This window comes from Sus scrofa, chromosome 6 (genome assembly GCF_054392235.1).
Source record: "Sus scrofa isolate SSC_HxYL_T2T_F1_AM1 chromosome 6, Sscrofa_HxYL_maternal_Yorkshire_Landrace_v2.0, whole genome shotgun sequence".
Taxonomy (NCBI): domain Eukaryota; kingdom Metazoa; phylum Chordata; class Mammalia; order Artiodactyla; family Suidae; genus Sus; species Sus scrofa.
In genome coordinates this window covers 15,377,723-15,395,287 of record NC_139388.1, presented here as the reverse complement: position 1 = coordinate 15,395,287, position 17,565 = coordinate 15,377,723, and the positions used below count along the sequence as shown (strand labels likewise).

The window sequence follows — 17,565 nt, the reverse complement described above, 5'->3', positions numbered from 1 at the left end:
CCACATCCAAAGCCCAGGAACACAACTGAGCCTTTATTCTTTGTTCTTTGCTTGGCTTGCGTGAGTTGAGTAAAAGGAACTTTGGGAGTCCCATTGTGGCTCAGCAGTAATGAATGAACCTGACTAGTATCCGTGAGGATGCGGGTTCTATCCCTGGCCTCTAGACCAATGGATTAAGGATCCCGTGTTGCTGTGGCTGTGGTGGAGGTTCCAGATGCAGCTTGGATCCCACATTGCTGTGGCTGTGGCGTAGGCTAGTAGCTGCAGCTCCAATTTGACCCCTACCCTGGGAACTTGTGTATGCCACGTGTGCGGCCATAAATGAATGAATAAATAAATGGAACTTTGGTTGGGTAGAATCAATCAGAGAAAACCACCCGAAGGAAATCACTTTTGTCGTGAGTTTGAGAGGGTGGAAAGGCAGTGTTACGGACCGAGATGGCATAATGGTTTCCCCAGAGGAAGGAAGGCAGCAAATAGCCGTAAAGGGGATGACGATTTGTGTGTGTTCTGTCAGCCTCAGATACTTGAACGCATCTGCAAATAGTCTGGAGTCCTTGCCACCGGCCTGCGCCGGGGAGGAGAGTCTGAGCGCACTGCAGCTGCTCTACCTGACCAACAACCTCCTGACAGACCAGTGTGTGCCCGTCCTGGTGGGGCACCCCCACCTGCGAATCTTGCATCTTGCAAACAACCAGCTACAGACCTTTCCCGCAAGGTAAACCAACACATTCTCTGGTCATTTCAGATACATACGTGATTCTGCATCCCTCGGCCTCCAGCACAGCTGTCTTACTGGGTACTCTTGCTTTTGTTGACTGACTTACTGATGCTGTGATCCGCTAGTTGAATGGGAAAACCGTTTGTACCCAGTTGTTTAATATCAGTAGCCACAGAGATTGTGGTTTAAAGGGGTTTCATCCTTAGTTCTATTTACTTAATAATGGTCTGAGAATTTTCAACCTAGAAAGTACAGACTTATGAAATAAATTAAATTCTGAGGATAATTCTTTCTTTTCTCTTGTCAGCACTTTTACAAAAAACTGTCGAATCCATTTATTTGTTTGTTTTTATATATGTTGAATGTCTCCTGTATGTCAGGTACAGTGTAAGTACTAGGGAAACTGGTGATTATGTTACATTCTCTGTCCTCAAGGAACTTACAGTCAGATTAGGGAAATAGATGAATATGAAGGCAGTTGCAGTGCAGTGTCATAAATGCAGGATGTTAAAGATATGCATGGGTAGCTACACTGCAAGTGCTGGCCTGCCTGTGGGGAGAGATGAACAGTCTTTAGCCAGGCTCCATTAATAAGAGAGGAGTTCTCCCTGTGGCACAGCGGGTTAGGAATCCAGGCCCAGCGGCTCAGGTTGCTGCGGAGATACAGGGTCCATCCCGGCCCAGGGCGGCGGGTTAAAGGATCTGGTATTACTGCAGCTGTGGCTTGGATCCAGTCCCTGGCCCAGGAACTTCCGTATGCCATGGGTGCAGCCATAAAATTAAGAAAAGGGAAAGAGAGAGATGTTTAATGTCAAAGTTTTAAACAGTGTCAGTGGAAAAATACCTTCCAAAATAAATTTGACTTAAAAAATTTTTTTTAGAAAATTTGACACCAGAAAAAGTCATCTATACCATGAAGGTAGTCATTAAAAGTCATGCTTTCAAAAACAAAAAGCAAAGAGAAATGACATTTGCTATAATTTGAATGAAATTATACATGTCTTTCTTTAAAATTATATCATGTTTGATACAATTTGAAAACAAAAACTATTATAATTCTGTTTTACACATTTTCGTAGAAGTGTGTTAAACTCAGGAGAAGAGAGATTATAATTTTTATGGTTATTATGAAATTAGATATTTGGAACATGTAGAAGACAAGTGGGATAAACTTGATTGCTTCCTTGAAAGCATTTGCACAGAATTTTGAAGGGAATGCAGAATCTTCTTTTCAGGATGTGATCGATCTCCTGAAATCATATCAGATTAATTCAGCTGGCTTCACATAAAGTAAAAGAAAATGACTTAGAACTGACAAGTTTATTAGTTTATCAAGCTGTTGGGAGAAACCAGATGTAATACTCTGAAGCTAATGAATTCCACCTAATTTAATGATACTGACTGTAGGAGTGGCCCAAAGCAGGTTGATAGAAAACTTAAAACACACCGACGAATAAGAAAATAAGTAGTTAGGAGTAAAGACAAGAATCGATAGGTGATTGTACAAAATTAGAGTAATCTCAACACAGATGAAAACACTAGAATTTAGGAACAGTATACTAAAGAAAATGTATGTCTTATACGGAATAATAAATCTGCTGTCATCTCCTGAACAGTGTCGTAACTGCCTGGGCACATTCAAGTCTTCTGTTTCTTTTGGACTATTTTCAGGGTGCTCAGTCAGAGGCTGACTGAGATACAGATGCTGCATTTCTATCCATAAGTCAGAGGGCTCTACATAGGTAATCATGTAAGAGAATAGCATGAAATTTGGACAGGGGAACAGTTTAAAAATATACTATTAGGAGTTTCCATTGTGGCGCAGCAGAAACGAATCAGACTAGTAACCCTGAGATTGCGGGTTCGATCCCTGGCTTCGCTCAGTGGATCAAGGATCTGGCATTGCGAAAAGCTGCGATGTATATTGTAGATGTGGCTCTGATCCACTGTGGTGATGGCCTGGCAGCTGCAGCTCCAGTTCTCCTAGCCTGGGAACTCCCATATGCCACAGGTGCAGCCGCGAAAACAAAACAATAAAAACAAACCCCAGTATATATAATAAGCATCGTTTTAATTTGAAAAATAGAGTTTCATACATTAAAAAGGACAAGAATACGCTCCACCAAAATGTCATCAGAATTATCTCTGGCAGTGGGATTGAGATTTTTTTTTCTTGCTTGTCTCTATTTTTCTATTTTTTTCAGATTATTACTGTTGTATTAAGAAAATAATTTTAACTTGCTGAGCTTTTATTATTATAAAGTATCAAATTTCTAGCTGTGGAAATATAGATATTTATGTGGAAAGGACGGGATATAAATTTCATGTAAAATAAATATGCATGTGGAAAGTTTGGCAGGGAATTCAGCAAAAGCAAAAGTAATTTTTTCAGGAGTTCCCGCTGTGGCGCAATGGGACTGGTGGTGTCTCTGCAGTGCCAGGACGCAGGTTCAGTCCCCAGCCTGGCACATTGGGTTAATGGATTCGGCATTGCTACAGCTGAACCATCAGTTGCAACTTTGGCTCAGTTCTCATCCTTAGCCCAGGAACTCCAGATACCGAGAGACAACCAAAAAAGAAAAAAAAAAGTCATTTTTTCAGATTGGTGGTATGATTGTTGATTTATTTTATTTTCCAAACTTGCTATGTCACTGCAGTGTATCATTTTTATACTTTTTAAAATCAGTTGAGAAAGAGAAATCAGAGCAGTTTGTAATAACCTAGATAAAGGAGTTACGCCATGTTAATGTATTTTACTCAGTGGGCAGAAAGCTTTGCTCACCCCACTGGAACAGTGCGCCTCGCCTGTGCTCTGGTCCCTCGCACAATGCTGCATGTATTACAGGCGCTCAGATGTTTAGTGAAGACAAATTGTGTTATGAATACATAACTGTAGACATTTAAAACTGAAAGGAATCTTAGCGATGATTTTGTATAACTTCTTTATTTTACGGCTGAGGATATTGACGTCCACTGACACAAACTTACCCAGTATTTTATTTTATTTTTTTGTCTTTTTGCTATTTCTTTGGGCCGCTCCCATGGCATATGGAGGTTCCCAGGCTAGGGGTCCAATCGGAGCTGTAGCCGCCGGCCTATGCCAGAGCCACAGCAACGCGGGATCCGAGCCGCGTCTGCAACCTACACCACAGCTCACGGCAACGCCGGATCGTTAACCCACTGAGCAAGGGCAGGGACCGAACCCGCAACCTCATGGTTCCTAGTCGGATTCGTTAACCACTGCGCCACGACGGGAACTCCACAGACTTACCCAGTATTTTAAAGCAAGTGCCATAACGAGTTGACCAGCCCTAGGCTGGTGCTGATTCAGCTGCTTCCTGTAAGTCAGTCACAGGAAGATGTTCAGGCCTTGAAGATCCAGCAGCTGCAAGAGAGGCACGGCAAGCTGCAGCCCTCGATCACCCTGAGAGGCAGATGAGGCTGGGGCCCCACAGGAGCAGCCGTTCACCCTGGTGGCTGTTTTATCCTGCACGGGCAGCGGACTCTGGGCAGCGGGCCGGTCACCTCTTGCTCTGGCTGCCATGGAACTTGCCTTGCACCTGGTCCTTTGGGTGCAATATGGTGTTTTGATGTTTCTTTTTCAGCAAACTAAATAAATTGGAGCAGTTGGAGGAACTGAACTTAAGTGGCAACAAGCTTAAAACCATCCCCACGACCATCGCCAACTGCAGAAGGCTGCACACGCTGGTGGCGCATTCCAACAACATCAGCATCTTCCCGGAGATTCTGCAGTTGCCTCAGATCCAGGTGCTTCTGGGCGCAGCAGTGAGGTCCTCCTGGGGTAACCACAGTGAGCCCGAGGTGGTTCTCTTCTCGTAAGGAAGAGGGAAGGGGCAGTTTGGGATCACAGACAGTATAGTTAATTGACTCCTGGGAAGAAATTGAGTTTCCTTTGAGGATGTAGTAGGAGACTGAGCTTTGGGGAGATAAGAATTAATTTAATCTCCCCATTTTCCATCTCAGTTTGTAGACCTAAGTTGCAACGACTTGACTGAAATCCTGATTCCAGAGGCCCTGCCGGCTACGTTACAAGACCTGGACCTGACTGGAAATACAAACCTGGTTCTGGAACACAAGACGCTGGACACATTTAGGTAGCAAAGCCTTTGGAATGGAATCCACATGTGTTTTTAGTCCCACCAGGCTTGTGTGGTTTTTCTTAAGGACAATTGAGACCTTGATTCATGAAAGGAGTAGAAAGGCTTAGATCAGAAAGGCCATTGGTTCTCTTTCCTTGGTTCTGTGTTTGATGGATGTTCTGCCCAGCAGTCAGCCCATGTCTGTTAGAGCTCAGCACCGTGGATTCTGCTCAGCCACAGCCCGGTATTCAAGACAGGGCAGGTGCAGGGCCGCACCCCACAGCCTGAAAGCCCTGTCCTTGCCCAGCCTCAAGATGAAAAGAGAGCCCAGAGTCGGTGACAGAGACATCACAGTTAATGGATAGGGAGAGCCCACATGTCTGAGTCAAGGTCCTGAGGCGACACTCCAACACCCCACCACCCCACCACGTGTGGCAGATGGGGGACAGGACACGGTGCTAGTCGTTACTACTGGGGGAGAGGGAGGTTACCGAGGGTAACCGGTTGGCTCATCGGTTACCTGGGAAACCAGCAGAGGCACATGCCCCTTTGATAAACTAGCACAGATAGTTCTGATCTAAAGATGAGAACAATCACTAGCCAGGGTGGTTGAGGGAAGGTAAGTATGTAGGCATTTACTCTTAAGGCTCTGTGATTTTTTTTTTTTTTGTCTTTTTGTCGGGCCGCACCCTCAGCATATGGAGAGGTTCCCCGGCTAGGGGTCTAATCAGAGCTGTAGCTGCCAGCCTACAGCAACGCCAGATCTGAGCCGCGTCTGCGACCTACACCACAGCTTATGGCAATGCTGGATCCTTAACCCACTGAGCAAGGCCAGGGATCGAACCTGCAACCTCATGGTTCCTAGTCGGATTCGTTAACTACTGAGCCACAACAGGAACTCTGAGGCTCTGTGATTAAGGGTGAGGCAGGCACTGGTCAAGCAGGGGATCTATAGAGAACAAGAGAACAACCATCTTGAGTGGCCCAATCACACAGCAGACATAGGCGGTTTAGGTGGCACACTGCATCTAAGAGACAGTCATTGTATCAAGACTTCACTTTATCAGTACACTTAAAAGTAGACAGTTGATTGAAACTTAGAAATCTCTTGTTGTGCTTAGTTGTTCACTGAAATGAACAACATCGATTATAATGGGCCCCCAAGTCTTCCTCCCACCCCTTTCCTTCGTCTCACTTCCTAGCCGGTGGTTCAGCACATAACTTCCTTTAGTCTCTCTGAAAGCGAATCTTGGTCTCCCCACAGATTATTGTATAAAAAAACATTGTTGGGATAGTCGTTGGAAAGTATAGAAGTGTATATGGTTTAAACGTGCCTCTTTCCACTTCTCACAGCCACATCACAACCTTGAAAATTGATCAGAAACCTTTGCCCACCACTGATTCCACAGTTACATCCACCTTCTGGAGCCACGGACTGGCTGAGATGGCGGGGCAGAGAAATAAGTGAGTGTCGCGGCCGTGGAGACAGAAAAGCTCCCCTGCCGTCGGAGGATGGATCTGATACTGAAAGCCAGGCTGTGCTGTTACCCTCTTGAGCATAGACAAATGACAGAAGGCCACGGTCAGCTAAGACCCCTCTGAGCCCATGATCCACTCTCGTGACAGAGATGGGTGATTGCTGCTTCCTTAACGCGTCGCAGCTTTGTCCCCATGCTCATCTTCCTTCCCTGGAGATAAGATTGACTGAGATAGCCAACAGAAGCACACTCAGTTTAGTGTGGTTCCGACAGCACCCAATCTCGGATCCCTGCTTCGTTCGACCGTCCCCAGAATGACCCAGTCGAAGCCCAGATCCGGTACTAGGTTTGTTCCAGTACCCCCTTATATGCCCCAGAGTCCCACGACGTGCTTTCTCTTGTCGCAGAGTGTTCAGCCACAGGTGTGTGGTGCCCCGGGGTGTGGTGGGGGGTGTCTTTGAAGGGCATCGGTGCTAGTCCTTAATCACTATTCAGAGAAAACGCCTGACCTTTCCAGCCTGGTGCAGCATGGCAAAGCTAGTCTGTGCTGCCCCCGAGTGTGGCTGGATTCCCCCTTTTCTTGTGACATCAGCTCTTTAAGGTGCTCCTTCTCGTCTGTAGCACTTTTCTCATGTGTAACTTATTAGGTTTTCCTGCTGTTCCAGTCCATCTTCAGTTAGTACTTTTTTAAAAGCAGGCTCCCTGGAGAAGAATGCTTTACCACTAACGTTGTCGTTTGTCTTCCTCCTCTTTCTGCGGTAGGCTGTGTGTGTCTGCTCTGGCTGTGGACACCTTTGCAGAGGGGGTGGGAGCTGTGTATGGCATGTTTGACGGGGATCGAAACGAGGAGCTCCCGCGCCTCCTCCAGTGCACCATGGCGGATGTGCTTCTGGAAGAGGTGCAGCAGTCAACAAACGACACCGTTTTCATGGCGCACACCTTCTTGGTTTCTCACAGGTAAGCAGGTGGATTGAATAGTTCCTGTTTTTGGAAACACATCTCACTAAGCCAGAAGGTCAGGGTCTCAATTACAGGGACAGGAGCAAGGTGAGATCTTGCTCTTTGTTCCGAGGCCATTCTCTCCATCAGCGTGGGATGCGGAGACTTTGGCTCTTTAAAGAGTCTGTGCAGCCATCTGTTTTCTCTGTTGAAGCCAAAGGCTGCTGAGAACCTGGAAAGTCCAGAAATCACACACAGAAGGTTGTGGGGGGGGGGGTGTGCTTTTGGGTGAAGGAAGATAGTAAGCCTTTATAAGAGTCTCCAAAGCATCAGTGACCTACAAAAGGTTAAGCACTCATCAGATTCTCATGTTTAGAGTACTTATTACTCAGGACTTAATAGCTAATCTTCTCACTGAAGTCTAAGCCACTCAAGGGCCAAACCCTACGAACCAAATGCTCAGCTCATAGAGCATCATGCACATGAGGTGGGCTGCATGAAGGGTACCACGGAGAGGCTGCGCCTTTGTATAATCAAGGTTGAAATGGAACAATCTGGAGCCTGCGCTGTTTAATCTGTCACCAGAACACAGAGGTGCTGGGAAAGGAGTCCATTTTTCAGTAAGAGAATTGAGCCAGGGACTTGGCAAAATAAAGGGTTTGTGAAAGGAAACTCAGTTTCTGACACGCCTCCCAAGCACTAGGCACTATACTGAGCATTTTTATACTCTATCTTTCATTTCCATAACAAACCACAGAGGGTGGGTATTTTAATCAGAAAAATGTCTCAGAGCATGAACTTGCTGAGCATCCACAGCTCATGAATGGCAAAAGCTGGAACTTGAAACCAAATCTTTCTAAGAGCATCTGCTCTGAGCTTAGAAATGTGTCCCCCGTGCTGGGGGGGATGGACACCATGAATATGGGAGAAATACAAGGACAACTGCGGTCCTTCCTTCAGGGAACTTACAACCTGAGGAAGTGGTTCACAAAGTGTTGTTCCAGGATCAGCAGCCTCCACATCACTGGAAACACTGGGAATGAGCTCAGAGTGGTTACTTTTATTTTTAATTTTGGCCGGGCCCACTGCATGTGAAAGTTCCTGGGCCGGGGATCAAACCCACGTCACAGCAGCAACCCAGGCCACTGCGCTGACAACCGTGCATCACAAGAGAACTCTCCAGAGTTGTTTTCAACCAGCCCTTCAGGAGATTCTGTTGTGCAAAAGCTGGAAGTCACTGAATCAGGTCACTGTAGTCTGTAATCAGACAAGTAGAAGCAACAGAGAAAGCTGCGCCTTCATGGTCTCCTGTACCCCTACCCTTTTGCTAAAATTTCTTAGCAAGGCTCTCATAGCAAGAGATTGCCTTCCGATGAATATGGGTTCACCGTCATGTAGCAGAAGAATGTGGAAGCCATGGACATGAAGGCCCACCGCTTTCTTCTAAAACTAGCTGCCATGGTTTCATTTTCTCTTCTTTCTAAACAGGAAGTTAGGCATGGCTGGCCAGAAGCTGGGCTCTTCTGCTCTCCTCTGTTACATCCGCCCTGACACTGCCGATCCAACAAGTAGCTTTAGCTTGACTGTGGCCAACGTTGGCACGTGCCAAGCAGTGCTGTGTCGAAGTGGGAAACCAGTGCCCCTCTCTAAAGTCTTCAGCCTGGAACAGGATCCGGAGGAGGCTCAGAGGGTAAAGGACCAAAAAGCCATCATAACAGAGGTGAATCTCTACCCGTTACTTCTGCTCCCCACATCTAACAACTGCTCTTCTGCATGGAACAGAGAAGGTCCATTTTCTTCCTTTCAAGCCTTGTAAACTGTATTCAATCCAGATAATAGCACTAGAAGAGAATCGAATGAGCTGCGAATGACCAGGAAAAAAGAAAAAGCAACTTAATTAGAAATGAAAAATCCTAATTTGTGGTCCCTTGGATTTGTAGCTAGCATGGAAAAATGAATGTAAATGTTCCCTTTGGTTAATTTTCATCTGGTTTGTTATTCCAAACAGAAGAAAAAGTTCTATAGTTTGATATCCCTGTTCTGAAATACAAAGTTTCCCAGTATTTTTCTTTTTTTTTTTTTTTTTTTTGTCTTTTGTCTTTTTTGTTGTTGTTGTTGTTGCTATTTCTTGGGCCGCTCCCGCGGCATATGGAGGTTCCCAGGCTAGGGGTTGAATTGGAGCTGTAGCCACCGGCCTACGCCAGAGCCACAGCAACGCGGGATCCAAGCCGCGTCTGCAACCTACACCACAGCTCACGGCAACGCCGGATCGTTAACCCACTGAGCAAGGGCAGGGACCGAACCCGCCACCTCATGGTTCCTAGTCGGATTCGTTAACCACTGCACCACGACGGGAACTCCCCCCAGTATTTTTCTAGTTGACATTGTATATCGCTGAGTATCCTCTGGTCGTTTTTTTTTTTTTTTATTTAATAAAGAAGCATCAATATCTCTGCTATTTTATAGGGTTGCTTTTTTTTTTTTTTTCCTTTTTCAGAAGTTAGCATAACATTGGCAATTACATTGTTTACTGCAAATCAGGATTTTGTTCGGATCTTTTGCTCATTTTTTATTGCACTGTTTATTTTCTTATTGTTGCATTCTTTGTGTGTTTTGGATACAAGTCCTTATAGATATATTTTGCAAATACTTTTTCCAGTCTGGTGGCTTATCTTCCCTTCTTTTAACAGTATCTTTTGTAGAGTAGAAGTTTTTAGTTTAATGAAGTCCCACTTACCAATTTTCTTCTTTCATAGGTCTTGCTTTTGGTGTCTTAGCTAAAATCTCATTGCCAAATCCAAAGTCATTTTAGATTTCCCTCTGTGTTATCTTCTGGAACTTTCTGTCTTTCTGTCTTTCTTTCTTTCTGTCTTTCTTTCTTCCTTTCTTCCTTCCTTCCTTTCTTCCTTCCTTCCTCCCTCCCTTCCTTTCCTTCCTTTCTTTCTTACTTTCTCGTCTTTTTATGCACCCATGGCTAGGGGTCGAATTGGAGCTCTAGCCACTGGCCTATACTACAGCCATAGTAATACCAGATCCGACCTGTGTCTGCTACCTACACCGCAGCTCACAGCAACGCTGGATCTTTAACCCACTGAGTGAGGCAAGGGATCGAACCTAAGTCCTCATGGGAACTAGTCAGTTTCATTTCCACTGAGCTACGATGGGGCTTCCTGGAACTTTCACGTTCTACGTTTAGGTCTGTGATTTATTTTGAATTGGTTTTTGTGAACGGTATAAACGGCATGCAGTGTCTAGATTTTTTTCCCTTTTTGTATGTGAATGTCCAGTTGTCCCAGTAGCTTGTTTTGAACAGACTGTCCTGCCTCCACTGAATTGCCTTGGCTCCTTTGTCAAAGATCAGTGGACTCTATTTGTGTGGGTCCACTTCTGGGCTGAGTTCTGTATTAAGGACTGTCCATGCTAGGTTCTTATCTAAGGAAGCACACGACCCAAAACAGTGTCATTACGATGTGATTATACTATCGCGATTCTAGGACTGTAGTCTTAGGAAAAGGTCCTTCATTCAAAACAAATGCAAGAAAAAAGATAACTTTTTGTTGGATTCGTCTGTTACAGAATTTAGATCAATGTTGTTTAGAGTTTTCTTAGGGGATCCTAGACAAGTAGGAAACATTTTTATAAATGTTATCGTAACTGCGGACATTTATGGTTTACTTATTATTTGGCAAGCATTGTACTTTCATTGTTTAAATTTCACAGTAACCCTCATGAACAAAGTACTTTTATTTTTATTTTATAGATGAGGAAAATAAAATGTATAGAGTTTGTGACACATAATGTTAAATGAGCGAGGCAAGATTTTCACCCAAAGAATGACTGCAACTATGAAATTAATATATTGGGAGCTTTCGAGGTTTTGTTTGGTTTTATCTTGAGAAGAAATCAAGATAAAGTGTCCGACAGATGAACATTCTCAGCCTGCAACCAGGGTTGTTCCTTTTCCTCTGAGTTTAGAATTATATCATTCTTGGTGCAGCCGTTACTGAGTAGGTAAATTATGCCACAGATTTGAGACTTTCCTCTTCTATGCTAAATAGCTTTAGAGATTATTCAGTGCTTTAGCTATTTAATATCTTTTCAGTCCCAACTCTGCCTTTAAATGAGAAGTCATTTTTAGTGAACCGTCTGAATTTTGGCCTCTCTGAGAATACCAGTGATGGAGAAAAAATTAATGATAGTTCTGCTTGTTTTCCTAACAGATGTTTCTCTATTCGGTGACATGCTGAGGTCCACACTTCCCGTTAAAACAGATATCTTTTTTTTTTTTCCTCTAAGGCTACACCTGCAGCATATGGAGGTTCCCAGGCTAGGGGTCCTATAGGAGCTGTAACCACTGGCCTACACCACAGCCACAGCAATGCCAGATCCGAGCTGCATCTGTGACCCACACCACAGCTCACAGCAATGCCAGATCCTTAACCCACTGAGCGAGGCCAGGGACTGAACCTGTGTCCTCATGGATACTAGTCAGATTTGTTTCCCCTGAGCCATGATGGCAACTCCATAAAACAAATATCTTTTGAGGCAGAGATGCCTTTTATCCACTTAATTTTGATCGGATTTAACTCAGTCCTCTGAACTCTTTGTGGTATAATAACAATTTGATATTTTGTCCTTTTAGAATTCTCTACACTTTTTTGTTATAAGTCCACTGAACATTACACAGATCCTAGGAAACACATGTACCATGTCAATTCTATCTTACTGTGATCTAGAAAGATAGAAAATTGTGCGTGGTTGTTGCCTGTTTCTCAGAGTTTGCACTCTGCTTGTCTCCAGGACAACAAAGTGAACGGGGTCACCTGCTGTACCCGGATGCTGGGCTGCACGTACCTCTACCCCTGGATCCTCCCCAAGCCTCACATAGCTTCCACTCCGCTTACCATCCAAGACGAGTTGCTGATTCTGGGAAACAGAGCCCTGTGGGAACACTTGTCCTATGCAGAAGCTGTCAACGCAGTACGCCACGTCCAGGACCCATTAGCCGCTGCCAAGAAGCTGTGCACCTTAGCCCAGAGCTATGGCTGTCAGGACAACGTGGGGGCGATGGTGGTCTATTTGAACATTGCTGAGGAAGGCTGCACTTGCGAAATGAATGGACTCACCCTCCCGGGGCCTGTGGGATTCCCTTCCACCGCCCTCATCAAGGACCCGCCCAAGCCAACCACGCCTTCCTCCAGTAGCGGAATCGCTTCCGAGTTCAGCAGCGAGATGTCCACCTCGGAGGTGAGCAGCGAGGTGGGGTCCACTGCTTCCGACGAGCATAACACCGCTGGCCTGGAGGCCGGCTTGCTCCCCAGGCCAGAGAGGCGCTGCAGCCTGCACCCCGCGCCCGCCACAGGGGTTTTTCAGCGCCAGCCCTCTTGTGCCACCTTCTCGAGTAACCAGTCCGACAACGGCCTGGACAGTGACGACGACCAGCCCGTTGAAGGGGTCATCAGCAATGGCAGCAGAGTGGAAGTAGAAGTCGACGTCCACTGCTGCAGGGGGAGGGATCTCGAGAGCTCGCCCACCCTTCCCCAGCGGGCGCCCACCCCCTGTCACGAGGAGCGTGCCAGGGGATTGGTTTTGGGGATCCGAAGACAGAACAGTGTGAATAGCGGCATCCTGCTGCCGGGGAGCAAGGACAAGGCAGAGTTACAGAAGTCCCCCTCCACGTCCTGTCTCTACGGAAAAAAACTCTCAAACGGCTCTGTCGTGCCCCTGGAAGACAGCCTGAACCTCATCGAAGTGGCCACAGAAGCCCCCAAGAAGAAGACCGGCTATTTTGCCGCCCCCACGCAGCTGGAGCCGGAGGACCAGTTTGTGGTCCCTCGCGACCTGGAAGAAGAAGTGAAAGAGCAAATGAAACACCACCAGGAGAGCAGGCCCAAGCCCGAGCCTAGCGATGAGGATCGGACCGAGCTCCCGGAGGAGTTTGACACGGCGCTGTAGGCCTCCGCGGGCGCCGAGGCGCGGGCCGGGCGGAGGCCTGGGCCGGGAGACCCCGCCAGCGGCCTTGGACCTCCGCATTTCCGGACCACAGATGGCTTGGGGGGGTAGATCTTGGAGCCAAAAATGGTGAGCGCTGCCAGGGTCTCGCTCTGGATAAGCTAGTAAACACCGTCAGTGTTAAGCTTCGCATCGAACCTGCATCGGAATTCCCAGAGTCCCGGGGCGGCGAGCGGACGTCGCTCTGCCGCCCTCCGACCACCTGCCACTAACCCTTTCTCTCCTAGGATCATTTCGAGAACTTGCCTGCCTGGGCAGGAAAGGGACTCTTTCTGTGGAGGAAAGAACTGCAGGTAGATTCCCTTTACTGATTGCTGCTGCGGGATCTCTGTGACAGAGGAGCCACCTTCTGTCTCAGCCTGACTGACGGGATGTGATGTGACCAGTCACATGGCTTTTCCTTCTTCTCTACGAGAATACAGCCTATCGAAATGGTGTTTATTGGAAATGTAGAACCAATCAAACAGATAATATATGTACGTAATGTAATGAGAGCACTTTTCATTGACTGTGAACTTTTTATTTTCAAATCTGCACTCGAGCCAAACTTCTTAGAGGCAGCCCAGCCCCTTTGTCTGCAGGCAGAAGGATCGTCGGATGTCGGAGCTGAGGAAGAAGGAAGTAGGAAGGGCCCTGGGAAACTGACTTCCCTGGGGGACGTCAGACGGAGAGAGTTCCTGAGACACCGAGGGGAGGAGGACCTTCTTTTGGGGGATGAAGACCGGGAAGGAGTGAGGACTGAGGCGACCTCCCCGCAAATCACAGAGAGAGTCACTGACACCTGCTAGGAAGCTCCCAGGGGGTCACAGGAGAGGCGTTTGGGACTTGGCCTCTTTCCATGGCGTGGGATGGAGCCGGCAGTCTGCCTCCTGGTACGTAGGGCCGAGGCCGATGCTGCTCGCATCCAGGAAACCTTGATCTATGGCAGATGACGCTGAACAGATGAGGCTGAATGAGAATAGATGGACGGATGGAGCTTACAGGTTAGACAAGTTCCTTCTCTAGAGCAGAGGGATGGTTTTCTCAAAGGTCGGAAGGGAGTTGCAGGTTCACCTCTTAGTGTTTGACAGTCGTCTTCCGAAAACTGCTTATCCACCCCACGTGGTTTCTTCAGCGTACTGGGCTCAATTTCTGAAACACTTAACTGAGAAATTCCTAAGCTTACAGAAAACCTGGTTTACTGTGTTTTTTGCACATTCCATGTAACCCTAGCAAAATGCAGTTCTTTCTGTATTTTTGTTCTCTTGCCTTTTCCGTTAGAAGATTTACTTCCTTTTTATTCCTACAAAGTTTTGATATTGCTTAATTTGACCCAGTGGGGAATGTACTTTTTGAATTTTTAGAATACTTTGACAATTAAATAGAAAACAGAGTGGAACCGTTTTTAATTTGCTTCATGAGATACAAAATGTGTTTTTTGTTTATTTTTGTTCTCTCTTTTTTTTTTTTTTTTAAGGCCGCAACCCCCCTGCATAATGGATTTTCCCAGGTCAGGGATTGAATCTGAGCTGCAGCTCTGGCAATGCTGGATCCTTTAACCCACTGCTCTGGACTGGGGATTGAACCGGTGCCTCTGCAGTGAACTGCTGCAGCCAGGTTCTTAACTTCCTGTGCTACAGCGGGAACTCCTAACTAAATGTGGTGGGTATTTTTGGCCATGGCATTGCAGTGCAGCCTGATGTGAGGTCTCAGCTCCCAGACCAGGGACCGAACCCAGGCCACAATGGTGAAAGTGCTGAGTCCCAACCACTAGATCACCAGAGAACTCCCAAGAAAGTGTTAGAGTTGATCTATACAATATATGTTGGGTTTGTTTGTTTGTTTTTTAAGTGTTTGTTAAAGCAGTAATAGAAAACCAGATAGCCTGTCCACGAATGGTTATGTATCTTCACCTTCTCAGAGGCCCTGTACCCACCTGCTCGTGTCAGTGGGGTACCCTCTTGGGGGATTCCATACCAATGACTGTCTAATGCTCAACCCCTCAAGAATCTGAATTTGAGTCCCCAGATTGTCAGAAACACTTAACTTTTCTGTGTCAAACTACTGGTTAGCTACTGAAGAATTTTAGAACTCAGGTCTTAATTCGAAGTGGGGAACATAGTGATTCATGCGACGTTCAGGTGCTGTTAGAAAGATGGGAACAATAGTCTGTTGCCGCCTTATTTTTATATGGGAAGGGGGGGGGGATGAAGGAAAAATGAAAATGAAGGAAAAAACCAAGATGATAGTGCTGGAAATTATTTTGGGACTATACCACTTGAATAGTACAGTGTCTTAAAAATTGTCCTTCACCTGTGAACCCTTTTCTTCTCTTTGTTTCCCACCATACTTTTTGGAACCACCACGAAATCCAGATATGAAATGACTTTACTGAAAGTTTAGAAGAACTCTGAAATACTTACTGTTCTACTATGTGGTGGATTTATGTCTAGGAAACATTAGGTTTTATTGAAAACCTTTAATATAGGCTATATCAAAACAATTCTTTTTAATAACTTCCTTTAACTCATTTCCCTCAATAATTGCTCTGTGTTAAAACAGAGGATTAAAAAGGCCATAGCCCATCACCAAAAATACACGGAACGCTTGACATGTGAAGTCATTTACAGTTGTGTGTGATCCAATTAGGTCGTCAGGTGGTGGAAGCCAGGAATCTGTCTCCAGGTGAATGTAGTCTACTTCCCAAGATTTTACCCAGAGGCAGTGTTGGTCCCTAGGCGGGCAGAGGCCTGCTGATCTCGCCCCCAGAGATCCCAACCTCTGCACGATTCTCAGGTCCCTGTGTGTACCTCCCATGTATTAGAGAGATTTGAGAGAATTTCTGACAGAACATCACTCCTGCTTATGGGAGCAGTCCAGGAGTCCCATGGAAGAAAGAACAATACAGGAGTCTTGGCAGCCATGGTATTTTTAGTTTCATCCAGGTGGATTGGAAATACATTTGAAACTTTGAAGGCTAGTATGTCATAAAGCTACCGTAGAGTCACTGAATTACCACTCTTCGTACAAGCGAGGGCTTTCCTATACTACTGTAGAGTGTACGTGTGCAATCGGTTGATGAATTCATTTCCCTGGTGTATAGAAGAGCCAACACGAGCAGCTTGGCAATCATTGGGTGCTATTTTAATTGTTTGTAGCGAGTGCTATTTCCTAGATGGAGCCAGTTAGGTTCGGCTGATCTACTGAATATCAAATGATGCCCTTCTTCCCACGTAGACTTTCAGCAAAAGCAGGTACTTGGAAGCCACAGGCTCCCCTTCTGTATCTACTCAATAATTACTAATGAAGAGACCTCCATAAGGGAGCACTTGGCTGTTATCGATAATACATGTACCAATTGTTAAATAATTAGTCGCCAAGCCATTCAGTGATGTCTGCAGCATCACTCTAGAACTGTCTTGTTCTTGTCACTTTTTACTTCCCTCTGGGTGGGGCCATTCACCCAGTCCTGGAGGCAAGTTAATCTTTTTCTCCAGTTAGTGACTTTGCCCCATGGGCGGGTAAGCACTTCCTAGATTGAGAAAAGCAGCTACAGTAAATCCTGCTCTGTTTCCCTTATTTGGTGATCATCCAATCACACATAAGCTCCTTGTATTCTCAATTTCATGCACTTCTCCCAGATGCTCTAGAATTTTCTCTCACTGTTGCCAGTGGAGGTCACCCAGACAGTGAGTTCATATCTTATGGTTTTGTGCAATCATCGTATTGTAGTCCTAAGACTCATTATAGTGTATTTTTGATATTTTTGAAATGTGTTAAATTTTTTAATTCAATAATATGAGCCAGAGCATGTTGCAGCAAATCTATTGTTTGTAAAAAATAACAATAATAAATAAAATAAAATGGAGTATCTTTTTCATGGCTTTGTTTTAAAATGGAGAATACCTGTTATTTTGTAAGTACTTTATTTTAGCATGGAACTGTAATTTTCTCTAACTTGTATGTATGTAGAATTAGTTTCTTAATCAAAAGCAACTTTAGGATTTTACTGCTTTTTCTTGCTTTAGGGGAAGACTGCAAATAAAAACCACATTCCATGACACTATGAAGCTCTCAGTTAAGGCAAGAGTAAATATTTTTGATCACCTTCTAAGCTGAAATAGCAATAAAGATTTTTTTACATTAAGAAATACTATATTCTGACTTGGTTTATATATTTAAAGAAACCCCAAAGAGAGGAAACATGGTCCTTCTTTATGTGCAGGTTATGAGCTGACAAGCGGGAACTCAACTTGTAAATAATCTGCAGCTCCTCTTAAACAAAGCACAGAGCTAACAACGGTGCAGAGGCATGCAGTGGGTCACCTGGCCAGCA

At 45.4% G+C, this 17,565-nt stretch overlaps 1 protein-coding gene across 2 annotated transcripts in view; it reads left to right on the top strand.

The window, feature by feature from the left end:
* PHLPP2 (PH domain and leucine rich repeat protein phosphatase 2) overlaps positions 1–17,380 on the top strand; it is an 82,185-nt gene extending 64,805 nt beyond the window's left edge. For both annotated transcript variants that reach the window (XM_021093825.2, XM_021093823.2), the window contains 7 exons: positions 518–718; positions 4,327–4,489; positions 4,706–4,836; positions 6,175–6,285; positions 7,062–7,256; positions 8,727–8,958; positions 12,039–17,380. In XM_021093825.2, the coding sequence (XP_020949484.1) occupies positions 518–718; positions 4,327–4,489; positions 4,706–4,836; positions 6,175–6,285; positions 7,062–7,256; positions 8,727–8,958; positions 12,039–13,193 (2,188 nt within the window). In that variant the 3' untranslated portion in view covers positions 13,194–17,380. The remainder of the gene's footprint in view (positions 1–517; positions 719–4,326; positions 4,490–4,705; positions 4,837–6,174; positions 6,286–7,061; positions 7,257–8,726; positions 8,959–12,038) is intronic.
* The last annotated feature ends 185 nt before the right edge of the window (positions 17,381–17,565 follow it).